The sequence below is a fragment of the Pomacea canaliculata genome, linkage group LG9 (genome assembly GCF_003073045.1).
Source record: "Pomacea canaliculata isolate SZHN2017 linkage group LG9, ASM307304v1, whole genome shotgun sequence".
In the NCBI taxonomy this organism is placed as follows: Eukaryota; Metazoa; Mollusca; class Gastropoda; order Architaenioglossa; family Ampullariidae; genus Pomacea; species Pomacea canaliculata.
This window is the reverse complement of record NC_037598.1, coordinates 22215249-22230932: the sequence shown is the minus strand read 5'-3', so window position 1 is coordinate 22230932 and position 15684 is coordinate 22215249. Positions and strand designations below refer to the sequence as shown.

Sequence of the window (15684 nt, the reverse complement as noted above, 5' to 3'; positions counted from 1 at the left end):
CCCGTTCTCTCCTAAAGTGCTGCCGTGCGTTTGTTTTGTCACTTGGCAAGCTGACAGCGTGCATTGTCACACCTAGACACTTAATTTTGTTGAGAAGCATTTTTAGGAAAAAACAGAAGATTTCTCCATTCGGACAACACATAAAAGTTACTATGTCACCTTGGCACCCGACACTACCCTGAAAGGTTGGAGAAAGTCGCGTTGTTTGTCGACAAGCCACAGGTAAAACCTAACTGACCGATTCTGTTTAAAAATAGCTGGTCACGCCTACCTGCGCCAACTGCGCATGCTCCGTCCGGGGATTCGTGACGTAGTTGAGTGGAAAAGCCCACCTGCCGCAAAGGTGTTTCCGTGTGCAAAGGTGTCGCTTGTTTTTAACACTTTGTGCTACCTGTAAGGGTGTCCTCACAACTCCAGTCATTTTTTACTCGACAGCTGATATACAAGTCGTTCGCCATAAGAGGTAAGTGACTTCTCTCTACCCACTCGCCATACATGCTTGTACAATGACAGTTTGATGTCATGACACGATTGGCGACTGCTGAAAATATTTGGAAGGAACGACACACTAAACGGAAAGCGTGCACAGGTTGACCCCAGCCACCAAGTCTATATGTAGTCATAGTATACGTACGTTGTTTTAGATATATATGTGGTTTAATTGGGTTAGTTAAATAAACCAGTTTTATTTTTAAAAAACGAAAAGCACCATTTATACTTTGCTGGACTTCTGAGTATTTCAAACTATTGACCAATATTAAAACAATGCCGAGTGAAGATAAAGCACATTTGTCACACCGAGGACGGTAAGTGTGTTTATTCACGAGTACAAACATAATATTAGTCTTAATGGAAATTGAATGACAGAGTTTGGTGCGCTGTCACCTGTTGTATAAACCTAGATCACTTAAAGTCAACATAGGCTTGGCAAGAGCCGCGAGGTGTAGAGTGAATGACCTGTGCGCTTGTGATGGCGAGGGTCACATGGCCTGCTAACGAGAGCTAATATGTAACGGATCACCGTATTCTTAGGTATTGTAATTGTAAAGCACGCATGCAATTATCCCATTGCAATGATATGGTAACACTAAAGTAAGGTTGTAATCTTGTAACTGAGGAAGGGAATTATTATTCACTGCCAAGAGCCGTAAACTTTACTCGCTTCATGTAAACAATTTCTTTTACGTCGCTCCTAGGTTTAGCTCTAAATAAGACGTGACTTCCTGTTCCAAACGATTACTGTGTGGGCACAGGTGGGTTTCATAGACACACCTATATCCGCGAACCGGGTGCGGATGTAAACACGGAGCCAACTGTAAGCATAGACAACATGCTCAAAGCTCAAACCGAGTGAGCCATGTTTTATGGGGGTGGGAGTTCTAGGCGGCAGGATCAATAAAGCGAGTACAACTGCACCCGAACAAATTCGTTCACTAGCGCTGCCTTTAAAAGAATTCACTCGAGCGTGTCTGCTGCCCTGAGTTGATTGTCCTCCTCGCTGTTGCACGTGCCAGGACCTAAAGCATCCCTCATTCACCCGCCACGCACAGTGCGAGTCGACGCGCACGTGATTACAGTTGAGGAAGGAGAGATCTTTGTAAAGGACAAATATTTCTCATTATTTTTTGTTGCTAGTAGAAGGCCATCGCGTTAAGCTTAAAAAAAGCAAGTCAGTCAGACGACAAACAGTTAACACCCGTTTGATGTGCTTGACGTCATTAGGAACTCTCACCTAGCTCGTTACCCACGGATGGATTGTTTAGACATCACTGATGAACTTTTTTCAACCTCTTCGCCAAATGTCAGGATCCTCCTTTGCTCTTTGCGAACTGACAATTCATAAATTTTTTTTTTTACTTCGGCTTATGAACAATTATGCAGGTTCACCGGTGCTGGTCGTCAGGGAGAACAATGGGATTAACAAGGTTCGCCACTTAGGCCTGTCTTGATGGGGGGCCGTGCATGGAACGAACTGAAAAACGATAGACCTTGATTTTTCCTCCCATAACTTTCTCTGTTTACTTCTTCTTTCATTACTTCTTCTTCGGCGGCCCGATTTTGTCCAACTCCCATCGGGCCTCTGGTTCTGTGTACCTGCGTGCAGGACCAACAGACTGAGGCTGTCCTTTGTTGTTTCGGTCGTGCGACTTTTAAATGTTACTATGTCCAAACGAATGAAGCTGTCTAAACCATGAATGTGTGAGTCTGTTTGGCAGCTGTGAACGTGCTGTGCTTTCTTATCGAGCTGCCTCTCGAAGTGTGCCTCGCAGGTTGGATTATTTAGAAATTGGAAATAAAGCTTGTTTTTGCCTAGTACTCAGTGTTTCATGTCCCGCAGGGACAGTTTATGTGTATTCCAGTTAAAAACAGATAGTTTTTTATTGTTCAGGTGAGTACAACACCAAAACTTGACAATAACAAAATGACACTACATGTATATACAAAAATAGAAATAGAGATGAAAGTTACAGTAAAGAAAGAGCGAGCAACAAAGACAGAACCAGGTTATGACAGTATAAAGTAGACTTATGACTGTATAAACTAGACTTTCATTCCAGTGACAGCCACAGTGTCTGGTAAACAATAGCTGTCCTTATCAGAAGGGCAGAGCAAGTTGGCTAGTGTCTTCTCCGCATCAGTGTTTGTGCCGACAGGTCAATAGAGCCAGGGGCTTAGGGTGTCTCGTCCACCACACCCACCCACACACACCCACACATACCACTGCCAAAGGACGAGACGGGAAGACTTACTCTCATTCCCACAAACGCGCGCACGCACACACAGATAACTCCTATTCTCACACACGCGCACTATTGCCTTCATGCACACATTCTCACTTATATATTATCATAGATTGAAATATCATTGCTTTCAGTACACAAAGTATATGTACGCAGCACACACGCAAGAAGGAGCGAATTGTTGAGAGACGCAAAGGGGATTGTTTTCATGTTTATGAGTCATGATCTTCGCAATCGGGAACACTCACAGTATGGCTGAAGATTCCGACTTCGCTCATAACAAATTCCTTTGATGAAAACCATTACAGGGAATTAAAAATAAAAAAAAAGCGAAGTCGAAGAAGTAATATGAGTACTAAGTGCAAAGTTACGAGATAACGGTAACCAAACACTATTCCTGTTTGCACAGGATTTCGGTTTTTAAGTAGGCCACACTGGACAGGTATCTCGAACAGGTGCCACTGTAAGTCGATGGCTGACTCACAAGGCAAACATCTGCATAGCACGAACGGTTTCTGACAAAAATGTGGGTCGACCTGGTCAGCTGTCACCTTGGAGGATGCGTCTTTGCCAACAGAAACAGCTGCGACGTCTTCCACGGTTGTGACTGTCGCAGTCATAAACATTCACGGTGGTGCACTAATAACATCCCCCCCCCCTCACACACACACACCTGTCGGTTGCTGCTGATGTATAACAACATAATGTAGACGGACAGAAATGTTAAGCCACTTATTTATGAAAGGTGGGGCCAGCATATAGAGTAAATGAAGAGCAGTGTTTTGTGGAGGTTGACTTCGACTAAAACATACGCCCATGCCACCAACGGATATTTGTACTGGGTGTGCATGCGTTTTGCTGTCTGTGTTGTAATAATATTATCTACGTCTGTGCGCGTGACACAACGGATGATCACTATATCCACGCGATTGTTAGTTGGTGGATGGAGCATCCGCAAAGTCGATAATAAATTCTGAAAAGAAAACCAATCTGAATTAAAAGTTGGGAGATGCGGCAGTGACACCGGTGATGACATGAAAGGAAGCAATACAAAAGCAGAGAAAAACAATGTCAATACGTGAGGGAAAAAACTCATTTTTAATTTGTGATGGGGTTACTTTAGCTTGATGAGCAAGGCATGATTCATGATGGTGTAACGGACAGCTTCATTGTTGACTCGAATGGTTGTCTATATGTTGAGTAGCTTATAGCTTGTTGAGCGAGCTACTACTCTTTGTCTTCGTGCGTGCCTATGTGCACGGCATGTAATAGAACGTGAGAGAAATTAAAAAAGAAAGTAATTCCGATAGTGTGAAAAATAAAAAAATAGTCGTTGTACTAGCATGTGAAATGAAATGACTTTACCACGGGTTGAGCTAATGTTGAATGCTGAATCATCTGTGCGTGTGTGCGCGCGCATGTACGTTATTGTCTTCCTAATGTTACGCGATGGCGCTGTCTCGTCACCGCAAATTTCTTGATCTGCTTTTCATTGTCTGGTCGCTAGGCAGCCGGCAGCATGTCGGAAGTTGCCACCATCGACCACACTTCGGTGTACGTGGACGTTGAGAAACGCAAAAACGGACCGGTGACCTCACAGCCTGCGAAAGGTCAAGGCCAACAAGGTCAAGCAGAATTCGACGCCGAAACGGCTAAAGTAAGTGACTTTTTTTTTCCTATAGGACATGCAATGTTTGGCTATTTTTTTCTGGTCCTACATTTGCCCGTCGTGGACACTTATTCAACATTATGCTGGGTTAACAAGGATAAGAAAGGAGCTTGTTCGCAGGGCAGCGTGGCGGCGGGGTGGGGAGGTTCTCTAAATGTGCTTCCAGTTCCTCCCATTCCATCATTCTTCTTCTTCCATAATGCGAAATGAACTCTACGTGGAAGCACTTTCCTGCCAAACCAACCAGCCAGACAGCCATCATCTTGTATCCCATAAGTGCTTATGAATGACATCTTTCAGTTAGCGTTTTCAGTCTCTTCGTCCCCTCCTTATATGGCTGGTCAAAATGGTCACATTAGTGCCACAAGTGTGTTTTATACTTTGGGACAGTTTTCATCGAGCTGTTATTACAGATAATTGAAGCTCATTAATCGACCAGGTTTTCTCTCTCTCATTCTCTCACACACGCAAACAATCAACTCAAATTGCTATGGGATTATTTGGGTGACAATCCTGCGTTCAAAACAGTCAAACTTCAGCAGATGGTTTAAAAATGTTTCATTTGTGCTGTTGGTCTGGTCTTTACGCTCATTTGTTTTCCCCCTACAGGTCATCTTCACTCAAGGTGGACTACCAATCGTTGCCCAGCAACCAGACCCGAAAGAGAAACCCAAAGATTGGGTCAACACCTCCTGTGCCGTCATCTTCCTCTGTAACTTTGTCTTCGGCCTGCTGGGCTGGCACTATGGCTGTAAGTTCATCGTGAGCGAACCTGCGTGCGTGCCTGCATATGTATGAGTGCGCATGTGCTTTTAAACATTTGTCAATCCGCTTTCAATCATAACATAATTTCTATTCAGCATTAAAAACGGATGGAGCTTGTGTTTCTCTAACAGGCCATTTCATGAACACGAAGAAAACATTCTCCTGCATCAGGAATGGTGTCGTGCGCACCACGTTGACTTTCGCACTCATCCAGACATGTCCCTTCCTTTGTTCCAACTTGAAGACAAACTACACCTGTCTGCTGAAGGCCCTGTCTAACACACACACAAAGGAAACAAAACCACACCTGCTGACCCACTTTCACAATTAACCTCACTCTGCCATACACGCTAAGTAACAGCGGCTCCCGCCAGGTTAGCTAAGAACTATAAATCCTGCTTAACTTTAGTACACGCTACTGACAGATGTAAAAAAAAGTCATTTATTGCAATTATAAATCCCAAAGGCATAAGAGATTTTAGTTTTTACTGAAATAAACAGCCAGAGCTTGAGGACAGAAAACTGTGTATTCGCGGAGTCACCACAGCCGTTAGATGTTAGAGCACGAGGCTTTGCTCATAACATTATGGACACTATTGCTGTCGTCTCCGACTACCCAAAGAAATGATGCACCTGTTTAATAATGTTAAGATAGATTAACGTGTGTCTTTTTAAAAAAAAAAAATCCTTTTTGGCTTGAGCTACAATTGTTTCAAAACAAAGTCCACGAATGCAAAAATGACAGAAATTTGTTGCCGAACCTTGTTGAAAAGTCACACCACTACTCCCCGCTCGTCTGGGTAGCTGCCGTTTCTCCATAGTGAAGAGCTGGTGGGCGTCGGGTATTTATACAGGCCCACTACCCCTTCTAGAACCTTCTAAATATTTTTTTCTTTAAAAGACTTAATATGCTGACTATCACAGTCGCTCGTTAAGTACGTGTGGATCCACCGTCTGCAACGTGCTGACATAGCCACACAACTTTCGTTCAAAAAAAAAAAAAAGGCACATGTTGTATTGTGTCACCTGACCACGACATTGTTTATACCGTTGCTACAGTAGTCCATCTATCATCATCACTCGTTTAATAAGAAAGTTTAAGAAGAATATATGTACAATCAAATAGGGTATTGAAGCTTTGGATAAGAAGAACGTCTTTATCATGTTGATTAAGGGCTTGATTGAAAACAATACTAAATAATTACTTGCTACTAGTGTGATAATAAAAATAACTATGAAATGTGTTTATGAAATGCAGTGAGAAATAAGTCATGTCACGAGTTTCTTGCTCCTGAAGGGAAAGTCTGAATGTTGTTTTGTTACAGCCAAGTCGAATAACGCTTGGCAGGTCGGGGACATCGAAGAAGCCCGAAGACATGGGAGGAAAGCCCTCATCTTCGCCATCTGCGGTGTCATCGCCGGGCTGTGTACGTACGCGCTCGCCTTCGGCCTCTTCTTCGGCGTCTACGCTCCCGCCAACAGCAGATGACAGTCACGTGACGGTAAAACCTACGTTGACGTCACTGAACATGGCGTCGTGCCGCAGAAGATGATATTTATGACAGTCTATCGTGCACTTGTCATTTCATGTTCGTTCACTGGTCAGTTTGCTTGCCGTCCAGTTTAACTTCCCTCGAAAACTATTATTCGAGCATTGCTTCTTGGTGTGGCAGAGCTGGTCAACTAACCGATATCGAAGGGGTCTATCCATCCACTATAACTGTGATACTACACCTGAAAGAGTTGTGAATTTTGAAAATGGAGAACGGGGAGATGTTTTATATTTATTTTGTATTTATAACATAATAGATATGTCTGTTGTTGACAGACGCATGAAAAGATCTGCGACACTGATTAGAAATGTTTTGCACATCGTATGCAGTGTCTCCTACTCTGCAAGCAATAACAGTAACTTTCAATCATATTGATAGAACAGCTATATGGTAGTCGCCTACATGGCAACCCCCGTCTGTGGAAACAAATGATCCATTATTGGTAAGAGGAGTCTGTAGTGTGTTAGAAACCGATTTAGAATACATTTTATTCGCTCTTGTGTAATTTTTTTAATGTGACCGAGCTCTGCGCGCATTGCTTGTTGCAAAAGACTGAATTTTGGTATCGATTTCTACGGGAGCAAGACGATTATAGCAAGACATTCGACCTTGATATTGTCTTAAACAGTGTTGGTTCGACCTATTGCTCGACATGCAGGGAAGGTTATACATATATATACTTACAATAACAACATTTATTAATTTTTAAATATTCCACTGGGCCAGTCACAAACAGCAGCCAGTTTGGAGCTTACAGTTCTGCAACTCGGCCAGTGCCAGCCAGTGCATGGGTGTTTCTCCATCGTGTCAATCCTATACGACTGTAGCCCAGCAGTTGAATCTTTTTTCCCCTTCCTCAAATCGGAACTTTAGTTGCCGTAAGGCAACGAATATTTCTGGTATTTTGGTTTCAGCAGAAGTTAGGCCCGAGCATAGGCTGTGTGATGAGCAGACAGAACAAACAGGACCTGTTGAAACAATGTTTTACTTTAAATAAATACTAGAAAAAAAGACTTGCTGCGGGCTCAACAGCAACAGCAACACTGATTGAAGATAACCTATTAATGTTAAATATGCACTTATTTCTATTTTAGGAAAGGCCCCCTGGACTGCTGTTTTTACTCGCAATATTTTACATGCATTTTTAGAACGTTATTCTTATTTTACATTTTACAGCATTTCTTTCCACGCCAGTACTTTCACAAACTCTTTTCTATATAGATCTTTTCAATGTTCGCTGCCATTTGCCTTCTTCTACTTCCCTCTTTCTTCTTTCATCTTCTTCTTCTCTTACATTTCTACGTTTTAAACGCCCGAAGTCTGACATTCAGTATCCCGAGAAGTGTCCAACTTACTGTGTTGCCCTGTGCTATTCATGTGTTTGTCATTACATTTGTGCATTCTCACTCACGGTGTCAAACTCATATCATTTCCGCCCAGCACTTCTCATACACGGTATACACCATGTGCTCGATACTTTTGTATGATCCGTGTACTATTTATACAATGCTGTCCACGAAGCTAAGCTGTCCTAAGAAGCGATTTGTTGACAGTTGTTGCATGCCACGTGAACTCTAGCAAGGTAGCGGGATTATAGTTGTACATTTTTTACATTCAAGAGGTTTTAAAAAAAAATTATTTTGTTAAACAATCCTACAAAAAGTTTAAATGAGTTAGAAATAAGTCGCTCGCCGACTGACCTTTTTTTATTTTTAGTGGCGAGAACCGCTGGTCTCAATGTTCAGTGTTATGAGGAAAATAAATGTGTGAATGTGCAAGGGTCTATCCTTGTGTGTAGAAACGACAATCCAAGAAACACGATTTGTGTGTGTGTGAGGAGGGAGCGGGGCATGCGTATCAATGTATGTGATGACAATAACACTTATCTGTAAATTTTCATTTTTGTAAAAGTGTTAGTTTTTTTTGTGTGTGTTTGTGTAGCACGATATGAACCTGACTCATGTATCGAGCTGCTTAAATTCATTGATGATAATGATGATGATGGGAGTGAATATGAGGGACCCTCACCTACTTCCCCAAAACAAATTAAATGCGTGAAGTTACTAGACAAAGAAACAGATGGACGAAAAGGCGATGTAAGATTGTGTACAGTGAAAGAGACCGTAGAGAGTCCATGAAAAGGGAGATAATGCACAAATGTGTAACTTGATGTTCCATATTTAATTTATAAATGAAGAATATTTTTCTGAAATTCCAGAAGTGCACATGCACAAGCTTTATATTTTTTCAAACTGCATAGAAGTGATGAAATGTGAACAATCTATACATTTTCAGAAAAAAATATTTTCCTATTAACCAGTATGAAAGAAGTGTCAACAAGTGTATATTGTAAGATTATGAAGATGGCGCTATTTTTGTAGATGTAAAGCTGAAGGTATGAAGTTCTCTAGCTACAAACTGGAAATTATTGACTTGAAAAATATCTTTGTTCTAAGTTTAGTGCAAACATGAGGATGTCGATCTAAACTGGATCATATTTGGAAATTATTAAACGATGGATTACATTCTGAAGATACCAGATGTCGGACCTAAAATACAAAATTATCGGGTAATTGATCTACGTTGGAACTGCAGTTAAATTTGTTCATAATGGACTATCTCGCACCTCCACGTTTTGTTTAAATTTTACTCTGTTTTATGGATCTGGATTTTTAGTTTATCAAGTAATCAGTGTGTATTTTAAAGGTCTCAAGCCATGAATCTGTTTTGTGTTGGAGGTGTGATGTAGTTATCAAGTGAGTTATGCATGTGCACGTGCAGCCAAACTTGAACTTGAGTGTTTGACCTGGTGGTGAACTTTTTGATGTTGTTGCAGGCGACAGGTAATCAAATAACCAGTGTACACATTTCGAGATTAACCAGAAAAGAAATGCACATTCTCATATCAGTGAGCACTGAACTTATTGTGTGAATCTTATAAAGTGATTTTTTATATTGTCTGAAGGGCCTTCATAAGAGATTATTATGATTAGCTCCTGGGTTTGGTTAAGGGACCTACTATACGATATATTAAGACAGTTGTTAGTTTATCAATTGTGTAAAAAAAGAAAACCTTTATTTTGGAAACGAAAGAAAACATTTGGGGTGAACATTCCATTATAACTTATTTATGGTCGAATAAAACGAAGCCAGATGCTGTTATGAGTGTTCTGTTCTAAAATTCTCTGGGTATTGATTTCTACTTGTATGTATGCTTACATATAAATGGGTGTGTGTATATATATATACACGTGCATACAGAGGCGGCGTTAGGAACCGTTAGGAACACGCGGGGCCTGGGGCCGACCATCCGCGCGGGGCCTGGGTAACGGAGTACGTGTATCAACATCCCTATTGATGTGATGCCGGAAGCACTGATTTATATACAGTTAGATAGGCTGGATCAATTTCGCGAAATAACGCACGAATTTAGTGTTTTAATTGTTCGTAACCGTTTGTGACAGAAGCGGTTTTTTCTTAAAGCGAAATAATATGGTGACGATAACTTAATAAACTGCTTGTTATTATTGTCGGGTTTAACATGAAGACATGGGTTCAATAATTTGCTTAATTAGAACTTAGAAGTGTTTTCTGAACGTCAATTTTTTTGTCACAACTTGTTTAACACAGCTAGCAATAAGTCATAAAGATGACCTCGGGGCTAAAGCGCGGGGCCCCTTCGAGAGCGGGGCCTGGGGCGGTCGCCCCATTTGCCACCCCCTAACGCCGCCGCTGCGTGCATACATGGCTGTTCTTGTACATGCACGCGTTTACCAAGCAGTGGGGTCGCACCAACAACATTCATTGAATGTTTGCAGTGGCAATAACAAACACCCAATGGCCATAGTTATGAAGCGAAAGTAAGTCGTTACCCCAGGGCAATATGGGAATCAAAGAAAAATCTTGTTTCAGACGTTATAAATCGACATCAAGACCTTGCAAACACTGCTTCATATTTCTTTACCCTCAACACCTTTGCCACTACTTTATAACTACGGCTTCAGGTGTGAAACAACACATGCGAGGGTCTGGATACCGCTTTATAACTTCGGAAACGAGACATTTTTCCTTCAGTTCTAGACGTTGCCTAAGCACAAAGACTTTCCCTCCTTCATAACTGCGGCATCAGGTCTGGATAAATAGTATCCTGCACTGAGCTTCACCAAATCATTTGCTCTAGACCTTTAATACCTGTCTCTGGTTAGCCAGTGAAGCACCACTGTCGTGAACCTCGGGGAATGGGTGCGCGAAATGGACAGACACTCCCTTTCATCACATGTCTCTTCCATCACCGCTCAGCTACTATCTAACCCTAACAACTATCTAGAGCTAGGCAGCCCCCAATGATGGGACCAACATTTATATCCACCAACCTCAAGAATCTGCTGTTTGCGACTAAACAGCTAAACAGCTACAGGTACGTGATGGACAGATGGTCACTCCGACTTTCTACTGCCCACTGCACCCTCTTTTTTTTTCTCCCTTTCACCTATAGCAACCGGCGAAATAGGCGTCACCAAGCCGGGCTGCGAATTTATTTTTCCCAGAACAATCTATTCACTGTGTCCGGCTTGGTGGCACTAAAATTGAACGCGCTATATATATATAGGTACATTATGACCTTAAACTAACGGACTCATTCCGACCCGCGGTCACTGCTGTTTTCCCCCTTCCTGAGAGATCTCCTGTGGAGATAACGGCAGTTCCACATTCCGACACCCAGCAAACAAAAGGACAATCGTTTGATCAAGGCCTGTAATGATCAGTTTAGCAAAATCTATCATTGTCTTGATTGCTAGACAACAACAAAATATTTAGCATCGTCCATTTCCTTTTTCAAGAAGCTTTTAAAATAAGAAAAGTACAAGGCCAGATGTGCTGTCGGAACAGCATGTAAACGAGAACACACAATAAAGTGAAAGCTCTCTGGAGTAGTAAAAACGTTTTAGCTCCACTCCAAGCTTCCTGCGTGGTCATTTTACATATACCTTCAACCAGGCCCTCGACATCACGATCACCACGGCCCTTAACGACTATCGCCCGGTAGTGTAGTAGTTAAAACACTTGCAGTGAGTATCTCAGGGTTCATCTCGGCTCGGGACACTCTCTGTATGTGACGTCTGTTCGCAGGGCTGGGCGTCGGGGTTTTCTCCGGGTACTTCGGCTTCCTCACCCTCCCTCTCCCCCTTCCATAGTGCGAAGTCGCCGCAAGGTAGAAGCACTTTCCTACTAAACAAACAACCACCACCACCACCACCTTAGGAAGATGCCTCGACTGCCTGCCCCTACGCAAGGCCCTGCCTTGAACCACAAAATTAGGATCAATTTTTTTAAAACTGACATGTGACTTCAAAAGCAGTAATAATAGTAGATTAAAGATCAATAAAAGGACATTTAAAGAGAGCATATTTCTCTTTTAGAACCGAATAACAATAAAGGAGTACTATACAAAATGACTGCATGGGCCCTGAAAAAAAAACTAAACACAGTGAAATAACATAAACTGTTATGGGAGTATTATTACTTGCACAGACTGTCCTGCAGACTGAGATTAAAAAAACAAAACAAAACAAAAAAAAAAAAACACACAAAAAAAACAACCAAAAACCCGAGAAATAAAAATTGCCAGAGGACATATTGTAAGAAAATCTTATGTCATCCAGAGAATGGCACACCATCGACAATGACAAAAGAGAGAAAGAGTGAGAACGCTGCGAATTAAGTCACTAGCGAGTGTTAATATCATCAGATGTTACACTCCACCTCCATCAGACGGAGTCAGGGGAGGAACTGGTGTTTTACGCCGAACCAGCAACTATATCTCGGCAAGGCAGCCAGCCCTGTAAACAGATGCCACACGCAGAGAATAAAACACGTGTCCGAGACAAGATCGGCTGAACCCCGGACAGCCAATGATTAGGAGGATTAGATGGTGATGAATATAACAACAAAATGAATTGTTCTAAAATAATAAACAACGAAAAAAATGTTGCTTGAATTAAAAAAAAATTAGACCAGGATTTGTTAGAAGGGGAGAAATTTTTGGGCACATTCTCGTGGATAACTCATCAAGGGAGTTAAGCGCTTTGTGAAGCGTTCTCCACCGGAAGCAGAACAGCGTGTGCGCGCGCCGTACTCCTAGCGTGGGTTCTTTGTTGGCGGTTTTCTACAGAGCACCGAAATTCGGTTTGTTTATTAATAATATAAGCTTGAAGCATAGTTTAGTCAGTATAAATATCATTTTCACATTTTATTATTTTTTTTCTTTAATTAGACTTATTTATTTAATACACTGATTCAAAAGAAATAGTTTTTTGAAGCACTTTTCGATGAAGGGGGAAAAATGCCGCCAAATTGCTGTCGAGCATGAACGATGGTATGTTTTAAATATAAGTGAACGAAGAATAAAAAAGGAGAAGAGACATGCTGTGCATTTGATGCTAAGTCAAAAGCAATGCACACTAAAGTTAAATAATTTGCTTTGTACATTTTAAATCAAAAAAATATCCTCGTAAATGTACGCGGTTAAATTGATTTACATTTTACGGGAAATGGCTGGTATGGCTAACAAAAAAATTAGCAAAAGTTTGAAAGAAGAATGTGCAGTTAATCCAACGTTATACAGATTTTAATTGACCACCTAATGATTCATTTAAGCCTATATTTTGTGGACGGTATCAAACTAACGTGCAGTGGATTTAAGTGAAGGATTTAAAAAAAATACTTTCCACAGTATCCTCACATTATATGCATAATTCAAATGCAATATAAATTCAGTGGTATGTAATATGAAACCGGGTCATTTCATGACCTAATTGTCATTTGTGCCTGTCTTACTGTGAATAATTTGAATTAATATTTTTCTGGGTTTTTTGTTGCTGTTTAACCATCATACTTTGAAAAGCTTGATGCATAAATTTATTATAGGTTTGACACTCGCACATACCAAGTTAAAAATTTTTTAGGGGGGGGGGAACATATACAGACAAGCAGATACATGGAGCACAGCATAACAAGCATGCTTAACTTCTTTGCTTGTCTTCCTTTTGGTCTGCCTGTAAGGTAATATGTAAGGTATTGCAGCTATGCCACTGTCCTGTGGTGGTATTGCCAAAGTGTAGGTTCAATTCTTGTTAAGTAATTAAAAAAATTGTATACCCTTGTTGATGTTAATTTTTTATTGTTTTATTTAATCTAGAGTGTTAGTGTCTGTATGCATATATTTAACTTTTTAGATATATCTAGGGTTTGAGCTAAGGTTAGATTAAACAATGAATAAAGACATCTAATTCTGAACAGACACAATAGAGAAGACAGAACAAAAGGTAAAAATTTAGTGCAAGCGCATGTCATTGTATCCTATGTCAAATGTACACTTTCTTGTGAAATTGAAAGATTTTCTAACTTAATTGGCTGCCTTTCACCATCAGTATCTGACAAAATCGTTCCATAATTTTTGTGACATGGTTTACTTTATTTTAACTTGATGTCAGCAACTGACAGTAAGCTAGAGCAGCAAATAGTCTTGACTTTGAGATACTAGTCTAGTGAGGACAAACATGCTTGTTAAAAAAAAATCCCAAAGCATTTCAAAGGCACTTGCTTTTAACAGTTTATGAACAGTGTTGAATAATTTTTAAAACTTTTCTTCTTTAGTCTGTTACAGATAAAACTATTTAGAACCCAGAATACACCATTTTCTAAATTGTGAGTTAATCAGAAGTACATATTTTCAATACAGAATATGGACTCGTTGGCAGTAGTAGAAAGCTTTGATGAGGTACATTGGTTATGATTCTGAAAGTTTTGTAGATGCCATGACTAAACTTTCCATTTATGGCAATTGCCATTATAAATCCCTTACCTCAGCCATGAGTTTCAAGACTATCAGTAACATCACAACAAATTTGATTCGCATGTGATTTTTTTAAATTTATTTTATTTTATTTTTCGTGAAAAAAGGAAGCCTATATTCTGTAGAAAATGATTGGTACTCTTTATTAACAATGCAGTGGAGAGATTAATTTCATTTATAACTGGATAGCCAGTGGAGTTTGCTGGACATGTGAGCAGGCTTCTAGAGATTAAATCTAATAAAGGAGATAAGCTTAATGAAACAAGATGAAGACAAGATCTGTATCAAGACATAAACCTATACTTACAATTCTCACAATTTCCTAATGAGATGTTGCTGGTACCTGTCCTGTATCAGCATCCCTGTTTTAAATATAAAGCCATCAAAGTACTTTTTGGAAAAAAAAAGACATTTCAGAGACAGTGTTTTTGTTGGTTTTTTTTTTCACAGATTCGCACACCTGTGCTTTCCAGTGCCTAATTCCTTTTAAACAAGATGCTCCAAGAATAGCGACCAGTTGAGAAAGTTGAAGAAGCCCCCATTGAGGTACTTTTTCATAAAACTCCAGATTGTGCTTTATTTTATGCTTTTTATTAAGTGCCTCGAGCAATGATTTTGGCCTTTTCACTTACGTTTAAAAAATATCAGTTAGCACCTTCCAACCTGCATTTCATTTCTGGAGGAGAGAGTATTTTAGTTTTGGCAAGATTTGACACCTTCCTCTCCCAGTTTCATCTTCATGGGTTCTTTTGGTACTTCATATTGTTAGTCTTATGTGCTCCCTTTTCTTGTAACCATGTTTTGTACTTAATAAGTCTCACACTTTTTAAATCCATGTACACTTTTAAGGTTCATTAAAAGCTGTTCCTCAAACTCAAACATTTTCAGAATTTGAAGAGAGAAACAGATTTACTTTTCTGATGCTTTACCTTTGTTTTTTATTTTATAAATTGCTTAATTGAAAACCTTGACGTTTGTTATCTCAAACACCCATTCCATAATCCATGCTTATTACAAAGGACATGTGCACATGATTCGAAAGCAAAGGCAAACTTTCTTTAAGTAAAATTCTGAAGCTAAAAGGCCGTGAATTTAACCACA

General features: G+C 40.3%; 1 protein-coding gene and 1 long non-coding RNA gene across 2 annotated transcripts; both read left to right on the top strand.

Moving 5' to 3' along the window:
• The first annotated feature begins 78 nt into the window (after positions 1-78).
• Positions 79-9890, top strand: LOC112571703. The gene is made up of 4 exons (XM_025250922.1): positions 79-463; positions 4249-4398; positions 5020-5161; positions 6501-9890. Exons 2-4 carry the CDS (start codon positions 4261-4263, stop codon positions 6662-6664), a joined length of 444 nt encoding a protein of 147 aa, XP_025106707.1. The 5' UTR covers positions 79-463; positions 4249-4260; the 3' UTR covers positions 6665-9890.
• A 2896-nt stretch (positions 9891-12786) lies between these two features.
• On the top strand, positions 12787-15129 carry LOC112572240. Its single transcript, XR_003100960.1, has 2 exons — positions 12787-12914; positions 15034-15129. It is a non-coding gene; the product is annotated as an uncharacterized LOC112572240 (long non-coding RNA).
• Positions 15130-15684: the final 555 nt, after the last annotated feature.

Excerpts from the sequence above, each read along its gene's own strand:
- LOC112571703 (XM_025250922.1), top strand. The coding sequence starts at position 4,261 with ATGTCGGAAGTTGCCACCATCGACCACACTTCGGTGTACGTGGACGTT. Across the intron at positions 4,399-5,019 it reads TCGACGCCGAAACGGCTAAA|GTCATCTTCACTCAAGGTGG; the intron begins GTAAGTGACTTT and ends TTCCCCCTACAG. Across the intron at positions 5,162-6,500 it reads GCTGGGCTGGCACTATGGCT|CCAAGTCGAATAACGCTTGG; the intron begins GTAAGTTCATCG and ends GTTTTGTTACAG.